The sequence below is a fragment of the Podarcis pityusensis genome (genome assembly GCF_964106645.2).
Source record: "Podarcis pityusensis genome assembly, chromosome: 1".
Lineage (NCBI taxonomy): Eukaryota > Metazoa > Chordata > Lepidosauria > Squamata > Lacertidae > Podarcis > Podarcis pityusensis.
Window position 1 is genome coordinate 82,835,286 of NC_138028.1, and position 9,434 is coordinate 82,844,719.

At 42.3% G+C, this 9,434-nt stretch overlaps 1 protein-coding gene across 1 annotated transcript; it reads right to left on the reverse strand.

The window, feature by feature from the left end:
- Positions 1 to 1,810: 1,810 nt before the first annotated feature.
- On the reverse strand, positions 1,811 to 9,017 carry OR6Q1 (olfactory receptor family 6 subfamily Q member 1; the record flags this gene model as incomplete). The annotated part of the gene is made up of 2 exons (XM_080982049.1): positions 7,821 to 9,017; positions 1,811 to 2,761 (listed from the first exon to the last, which is right to left on the reverse strand). The coding sequence occupies exons 1-2, from the start codon at positions 8,955 to 8,957 to the stop codon at positions 1,811 to 1,813; spliced, it is 2,088 nt and encodes a 695-aa protein (XP_080838175.1). The 5' UTR covers positions 8,958 to 9,017.
- Between the last annotated feature and the right edge of the window lie 417 nt (positions 9,018 to 9,434).

Consider the following 9,434-nt stretch of genomic DNA (forward strand, 5'->3'; position numbering starts at 1 on the left):
TGCTCTACACCCAAGGCAGCTTACAATCAGGGCCGGATTTAGGTTTGATGAGGCCCTAAGCTACTGAAGGTAATGGGGCCCTTTATATGTCCAGCTGTCCTTTGTCAACAACAAATTGTCACTGTTTTTTGTGTTGAATATATGCTATATGGCAATTTATCGACCTAATAGGTATCTAAAGCCATTTGCACATAACAAAATATATATTTTATGAAAGTAATTGTTGAACTGAAATACAATTAAGAAGTATATTAATAGTGAAATACAATTAAGAAGAAATATATTGATAGTGAAATAATTATTAAGCTCTAACGTAAAATGATTTTTTATTCATAACAAACTGAATAATGTAAACACATTGGCATTTGGTAATAACAAAAGTTCCTTTAAAAATGAGCAAACCAGTGATATTGTAGGGAGCAGGCTAGCAGGCGGGGCCCATTACTTACATCATAGAAGCCTACACAACACAAAACACTGTTGCTGTATGTAGGTTTTATTTCATTTGTTTTTTCTTATATTTTGCAAATGTACATCCAGGTGTTTTTTTCTTTAATTTTTTTTGGGGGCCCCAAAAGAGTGGGGCCCTAAGCTATAGCTTGTTTAGCTTATACGTAAATCCGGCACTGCTTACAACATCAACAATTAAACTCCAAACAATGACCATACTAAAAATTAAAGGTGACATTCGATTAAATGAGTCCTGTCAACAAAGGCCCTGCACAAAGACTTCTGCTTATGCAACAGGGCTTTCTCTTCTCTCCTCCCTCTGCACCCCTTGAAATTGACTGGGAGTGGGTCCAGGATAACCCCAGAACAGCACACAGTGGGAGGAGAGAGGGGGCCATTGAATCAGGCAAGCAGAAATGGAAAGAAGGGAAGAGTGCAATGTTGAATTCCACTCTAAGCAGTTAATAGTGGCAGGGACAGCAGCACATAAATGCACAAGTATCTTAGGGGAAAAGAATGGAGTTCCCATCTTCTTTGGACTGTTTCCACTCCTTTTTGAGCGGGGTTCATGTGGAAAGGAGCAGAACTCCTTCCACCAATACCCAATATAATAAAAGTGTTTTCACAGGGACTTCATGGCTTACTGTGCCCCGTGCTGAAAGGGAGGAAATGCTGCCATGTACATAGTTATATTCTTGTTAAACTTACATTGTATTAATGTTTAAATGTCCAAACTGAAAACCAGGTCTAGTCAGTAAGATGTAGGGATAAGAAAGCTGTGTTGTCAGCGGTTTCACAGATACATGCCTTTCTCTGGGATGGGATTTACTTATTTAGATTTCTAGGACCATTGTATCACTCCTCAGAGCAAGCAGCAATGGAGCTGAAGTGATAGAGAAGAATGTGATGTAGTGTTGATAGGAGTTCAGTACAGCTATTTTTGTTTAATCAGTTGAAATATCATTAGCTGTTATTTTGATACAGAGGCATGGATTTTTTTATTTTCTTTTTAATATTAGCTGTTATACATTTTCTTCAGAAAATAAAATGGGGGGAGGATAAGTATGCAGTTAAATGTCTCCCTGCCCATAACTCTAGAGTAGATTCTCATTTGGATCAGTTACCGTGCCAACAGCAATCTTGCACCAACAGCAATTCTGTAAGATAGTTTTCCATCTACAAAAATTCCAACCTAAGGTTAAAAGGTGACAGCTTACCTGTGATCCCTCAGCTAAGCTGGGATTGGAACAAGAAGAGTGGAGCAAAGGGAGCTATTAAGGATGGTTCTCAGGTAGATAGGAATGGCTTATGCTGCAAAATATCCCCCCAACCCCCCAGAAGAAATCAGGTTGTGTTCTTGTCACGTTGCAAGCTGCTTTGTCTTGGAAATAACCCTGTATAAGGCCCCCTTCACTTCTGCATTCCGTAGGCTATAGATGAGGGGGTTGAGCACAGGGGTGACTATTGCATAAAATACTGACACCACCTTGTTGAGGTTGATCGATGAGGCCACCTTAGTACGTACATACATGAAGAAGAGTGTCCCATAGAAGATGGACACCACTGTCAGGTGGGCAGTACAGGTGGAAAAGGCACGGTGGCGCCCTCTGACGGAATGAATCTTCAGCACTGTGGAGATAATGCGGACATACGATACTACAATGACAACAGAGGAAACCAGGAGCACCATCAGCGAGACCAGGAAGTCAACCGTCTCCTTCAGGGAGACATCAGTGCATGAGAGGACAATGAGTGGAGAAGCATCACAGAAGAAGTGGTCTATAACATTGGGGCCACAGAAAGTCAACTGGGACATGAAGTAGATAGGCAGTGCTGGGGTGAGGAACCCCACTAGCCATGAGCCAGCAGCCAGAAGCATGCAAGCATCTCGGCCTACCATCTCCTGGTAACGCAGAGGCACACAAATAGCCACATAGCGGTCATAGGCCATGGCTGCCAGCAAGAAGCACTCAGTGCTGCCCAAGAAGGTGAAGAGGTAAAGTTGGGCCAAGCAGGCAGAATAGGAGATAATTCGACCACCAGGAGATCCAAAGCTGGCCAGCATCTTGGGCACGGTGAGGGAGGTGTACCACATGTCCAGGCATGAAAGGTGGAGGAGGAAGAAATACATGGGGGTGTGCAAGCGCCTTTCTGTTGCCACCACCAGGACCAGGATGGCATTTTCGGTCAGGGTCAGCAAATACATGACCAGGAAGAAGGCAAAAAGAGGCAGGCGCCCCTCATTGATGCCTGTGAAGCCCAGCAAGACAAACTCTTCCACAAGGGTCCAGTTCTCATGTTGAGGCTGCATCTAAGAGGACCGGCACAGCATTGTTAGGCTACTGTGCCCCATGGATAAAAGCAGAAGGTTAATTCTAAACATTCAGATATTGTGTAGATTTTATTTTTAAAATAAGGTAGATTCTGTCTCTCTTTCACACACACATCATTTATTTTCTCTCAGTTTTTCTAAGCCCCCTTTGCACCAAGAAGTGACCAAGGCAATGTGGCTAAAGAGCCAATGTGGATCAGTATGTAGCACATGGAACAACCAACAGCTGCTAACAAATCAACAGCCACTAGCCATTATCCCTTTGTTCTACCTGCTGAGAATTGCAAGTGGAGAGGGCGTTCAGCGCTGTTGTGCTCAGGCCTTCCTACAGGATTCCCATATGCATCTGGCTGACCATTGTGAGAACCAAATGCTGGACTAGATGGGCTTTTAGTCTGATCCAGCATGGCTCTCCTTATGCTAAACAGAAGCTCTGCCACTGAACTAATGTTAAGTCCTTGTGTTAACTCTGGGCCACTCACAACAACCCTGTAGTAAGGATTAAAACTAAGGGAACAATCCAAGTGATCTATGGACGCTTCTCTGAAAGCTTTTCTGCACAACAATGGTGGGGTCTTAGAAAATGGAGGTTCCTATTCTCACAAGGTTAAAGGGAATTATTCCTATAGACTTTAAATCATCCCTAAGAATGGGATGACTTCCAGACTGTCATTATTATGCAGGAGGAATTCAAGACATACTATAAATTTAGGTTTGGATTCAAGTTCTCTGTCATCCTAGGGTTCTGTTATGGCAGAAGTCAGTCATCTGATGGTTTATTTGTAGCACCTTTGGTGTAAAGTGAGATCCATTAACAGGATAATTCTACACATGTCTACTCAGGGTTGAAGTCAATGGGGCTCACTCCAAGTTATAGGATTCAAGACACAATCTTACTTTGTTTCCTGGGCTCACATCTGAGCTATTAATGGTGTGCAGCTGGTATGGGGAAGCAGTGGACCTCCAAATGTTGTTGGACTCCAACTCCCATCATACCTGAGCATTGGCTCTGCTGGCTGAGGCTGATGGGGGGTTGGAGTCCAGTAGTGTTTGGAGGGTCACAGGCTCCCCACTCCTGGCATCAAGGAACTCTCCCCTAGCCAGAGCTCATGGATAACTTTTTCCAGTTACAATAGGAAAAAATGTCTAAATCTAAGGACTGATTCATATGGAAACAAGTGGGGAACAGATGTGTGCTCCCCATCCCATGGGGCAAAACTGATCTAGATGCAAGGTGGAATAATCAGAGAGCTGTATGGCCAGTAAGAATGCATTTTGAGTTCAGAAAGTGCAATCCCCGCCTCCAAACACACACATATCCAAATCAGCTCTAAAGAAGGCTGGGTGGATGCTTTCTTTTCCAGCATGGACAATTCTGTCTGGCTCAAGCTGATAACCCCAGAACACAGCATGAAAAAAGCATGTCAGGGTTTTGCTCTCAAAGGCAGCAGCTGATCTGGAATCATCTGAGAGGTCAACAAATGTTTATCAAGCAAGCTTGATTGAAACATAATAGCTGTGAATGCACCATTGTTGCCTTGAGGTGGCTGAAGGGGGGAGGGGCAGTGGTGGTTAGATTAAATGGATTGGTACCTTCCAACCCATAGGTATGTGATATTATCTTTTTTCTGCTTTTGATTGTACACACCCTGCAAAAATTAACTCCAGCCCTTTGTCAATGTGACTGATGACAGGCATGTATTTTTCCCTATACCCAAAGCATCAGTAACCCATAGGTTGTGAATATGACCTCATCAAGGTCAAGTACTTAATAAGGTTGACAGGTGTTTCAGGGGTGGGTATTCCTAAAAACTACATGTTCTTATTAGCAGTAAAGTATATGTATGAAATTTCAGTGGGATAGATGATATTATCATGTTTAGCTGACTTTGAAGACTAGGAAGACATACCCTTGGTTTTTCTCATTCCTATCTAATGCACAGTTTCAGGTGACCTTCTCCTAAGCATTTGGATGTTCCCCATACCCATTTTGGGGGGCAGTGTCCAGTGGCCAAGTGGAATAATTCAATGGACTTTCATTTAGTGGCCACAGCACACCCACCAGGTCTTAAAATCAAGAATCTAGAAGAAGCTGGACCACAGACTTCATTCAGTATGGCAGTTCTTTAAAAGTAGTTGCCCTAGGCTAAGAGTACTCACCACCCATGCTTCTAAAGACAAAGTTGTCCAGCTCTGCTTGCCTTTAAATTCTCCTTGTATAGTGAAGAGATACTGCTTGGGATGGTCTCTCCTCCTTAGATCATATCACTTCCTCACAGTCATGCTTGCTGGATGACTCTAAACCCCCAGGAAGATCTGCCGTCTAAAAATGAGTCACAATATAGTTGCATGAACCTTCTTCTTACTGCAACACCAGGGAATGGACTCTCTAATGAGTAGTTAGGGAACACCAAGGCACATAGGTGAGATGTGTGTGTGTGTGTGTGTGTGTGTGTGTGTGTATGTTTGCAAAGTTCTGGTAATTTTTTTTTTTTTAAAATAAACATCTGCAGATGGAGCTCAAAGTACAAAGCAGCAGATGTGTATTGTAGAGAGCACATCTTTTATGCCCATTCATTAGCACTTTGCAGTTTTTTTTATTTTCTTTTTTCTTCCAAATCCTTTATTATTTTATTCACATAATATACATTCTTTACAACAAACAAACTCCAAAATAAACAGACAACTCCAAAATAAAATCATATGTAACAAAACCATAAATCTCATGTTTTCATTTACACTGATCTCCTCTCTGATACCTTTACTTTATATTTCTTGCTGATTTCTGCTTTTCTTATAGAATCTTTATAAAATTTAAATCTCTTAAATCCTATACCAATCTTTAACAATTTCAATTAATCCGTTCACCTCCCTCCCCCACAGCCCAGTCCTTCCGTCCAGCCGGGTGCAATCTTCTTTACCTACTATTATTTTTGTTGTTGCGTTATTCACTTTATTTGTTTTTCCATTCTTAATATATTATTATCCTATCTCCTTGTGCCTTTTAAACTTTTGCATATTAATTATTAAGCTCCAGCACTGACTTTTTTCATTTATTCCTACTCTATTAATTTTTTGATTAGAGTAGCCGCTAATTGATGCTGTTAATTTTGCCCTCTCCGCAAATTCAAGAAATTCAAGAAATTTGGTTCTCCATTCTAATAATTCTGGTATTTTATCAGTGATTTTCATTGCTCTACAGAAAGCTCCAAGCCTTTGACTCAAAAAGATGAGTGCATAGGAACCTGCCATTTACAGTCAGATTATTGGTCCACCCACCCCAGCTTTGTCTACTTTGACCAGCAGTAGCCCTTCAGGATTTCAGGCAGATCTCTCTCTCAGCCTGCTTTGGAAGAACTTTGGAAGTGAGATATGCCAGGAATTGAATCTGCACTGAGCTTTGGTCACTCAAATAAACTGTTCACTGTACATTTGATAACTAGCAGCTGAATGTGTGAACTGACTCAATCAAAAAGCAGCACACTAGGCAGAAGTCTGGGTATCATATCTACAGTGGCTGATCCACCCTTGCATGTCCCCATTCGATGCTAAAGTGAATGAATGTGGATTTGTGAACTGACCCAAAGCATGCTCCCAACTTCTTTTTAGCCTTTGATGGGGCTTCTCATGGAAGCAAGTGAAGCCATATTCTACAATGGCAGGCAAAAACAAGCCATTCAGAGTCACTAACCAGTTTGATCTGGATGGACAATGTTTTCCAACCACAAGCCTGACAACAAAAATAGAGACCCTGAGCATGGGCACAACCCAGTTAAAAGGGCCGTGGAGAAAGTTATGGGGTAAAGAATTCGCTCTGGCAACCATTAGTTCACCTTATTGCCATGAGTTTAAAGAACATCACATGTCACCTCCATTACAGGAGCTAAGAAGGGAATGGAAATAGACATGGGGTCCCTGTGGTTGACCCAGGACTAAAGTTATCCCTGCATTGGGATTAGAAATCAAAATTCCAGCTTCCCCTTATAAAATATGGGTGGCTACAAACGACCATTTATCCTAGGTATGACATGTGTACCCCACTCTCACCAAGTGGGAAGCCAGTTCCTACAGCATCCAGACTAGAGATAGGAAGGCCTGGGGGGAAACCGAAAAATTGGGGTGGAGACCATTTTTCCAGTTTTCTTCCAGGCCTTCCCATCTCTAATCCAGACACAATGTGAGAAAATTACTACCAGCAGTTGCACGATGTTTGCCAGATACTACAGAGAACCAGCTCATGACTGCAGTCATCCATAGCCACCTTGCAAGCTAGGTTCCATGATCAGCAGAAACAAGTGCTTCTTCTGATGGAATTGACCACTTCAGGTGGCAGAGGATAGTATTGCATGGCTGAATATAAAGAAAATTCCAAAGAATAGAAAATGGGCATGCCTGCAAAAAGACTATGATAGAACCCTTCTCCCTGATAAGGTGTGTGTATGTATGTGTTCGTGGTGGTGAGGGAGAACATTCAAATGTGTGGTTTCTACATGCTGAAGTGCAAAGGCAACAGCAGCTGCTTCTCTTGAATGTGTATTTCAAATTCTCAGCTCTAATATTTTTTACTCAGTCGTGCTCACCATCACTGCTAGTATTCTGTCCTAATAGCTTGGAGCATTTATCATGCCCATGTGGAACACCTAAGCAAATGTTGGCTAAGGGTTACTGTAATGTAAATATATCAGAAAATGACAGTTGCGTAGAAAAGAAATGTCCTGAACTTATGAAAGATCTCCCTAACCTGGCTTTAGTGCATGAATTTTTTAATGTCTGTCACTGAAAGAATAATGGACCCCAACAACAAAAGACCCCTGCAGACAAGTGCTCAGCACAAATTGTGTGTTGATAATATACTGCTTGTAATTATTTTTAGATGAATCTTTTGGGATGCCGCCATGTTTCTTTACAAAGACCTTGAAATGTAGTTTTAATATAAACTAAAATGCATTTAACAAATACCTGTCTTGTTACAAAATTCTCAGTGCAAATTCACAGCAATGCACAAACAACTTAAGTATGCCGAGGTTCATGACAATACAATAAGGGCAGTTCTCTGTGTGTTCTTCAGACATGTGTTTTTTACTCGGCTGAGGACCTTTCCCAAGGCTTTTTTCACATCTTTGTTCCTGAGGGTATAGATGATGGGATTCAGCACTGGGGTGATGACAGTATAGAACACAGATACCACTTTTTCCAGTTCAGAAGTCTGACCGGAATGTGGACAGAGGTACATGAAGATGACAGTGCTGTAGAAGATGGTGACCACCGTGAGATGGCTGGCACATGTGGAAAAGGTCTTGTGCCTTCCAGAAGCAGATGGGAGATCCAAGATGGTAGAAACAATCAGGGCATAAGAAGTCAAAGTCAGGAGAAAGGACACAAGCACAATCACTGCAGAGACAAGAAAGACCATTGTGTCAGCCATGAAGGTGTCTCCAGTCGATAAGTTAATTAAGGGGCTCGTGTCACAGAAGAAGTGGTTGATCTGGTTGCTGCCATTGAAGGGGAGCTGGGAGATGAAGGCTATGGGCAAGAAGGGAGTCAGGAAGCCCCCCAGCCAGCAACTGCAGGCTAGGCAAGCACAGACACAGCTGTTCATGAGCACAGGATACTGCAGTGGCTGGCAGATGGCTAAGTACCTGTCATAGGCCATAATAGCCAAGAGGAAAAATTCTGTGGTACCAAGCGAGAAGAAGAAATACATCTGGGTGATGCAAGCCTGCAAGGAGATGGCTTGGGGGCCATGGAGAAAGTCCCCCAGCAGCCGGGGAACTGTGACTGAGGTGTAGCACATCTCTAGGAATGAGAAATTGCTCAGAAAGAAGTACATGGGGACATGTAGAGCCACATCCATATTTGAGAGGAGAATGATCAGGGCATTGCCAAGGAGAATGAAGAGGTAGACTACCAAGAAACTGAAGAACAACAGGATCTGAAACTCCTGGAATCCAGAGAAGCCCAGTAGGATGAATTCAGGGGCCGAGGTGTTGTTCACCATAGTCTTGGTGTTGCATGTACAGCCAGCATCAAAAACAGGAGGAGGGGGAGAGAAACAGACAAAGATGTGTTGGTGATAAAGAGATACCAAATGGAAAATCCCAACATTTGCTGTTCTAATGACCAGATCAAGGACATCTGAGTCCACTTTCATTATCTTTGATTTGAACAAAGCCATAATTCTGTCTCAGGATGATACAAGTAAGTTTCAAGTTTCAATCATAGACATTTGCATATAATGAAGTCAACCCAGTTTGGCTTTTTGGTCATTTAGGATGTGTAACGGACATTGTATATTTTTTCCAAAATCACAATTCACCCTATTATTGACGTTTTTCCAAGGATGGGTTAAGCCTGGTTGTAGTGACTCACAAAGTGGACAAGTGTTGAATCATTCACAAAACCTATTCAACAGCATTTTGAAACCACCGGGATATAGTTATGTGAATCACCTTCTGAGATTGGTTCAACAATTCAAAATCTTACTTTGGTGGAACTCAAGTTCCTAATAGGCACGACTCAATCAAGCCTCCATCTCCAACCTCTTAGTTGGAGTATTAGCATGGTCGCAGTGGAAGTTGCCTTATATTGAGTCAGACCATCTTCCCATCTAGCTCAGTTTTGTCTACACTGACTGGAAGTGGTTCTTCAGAGT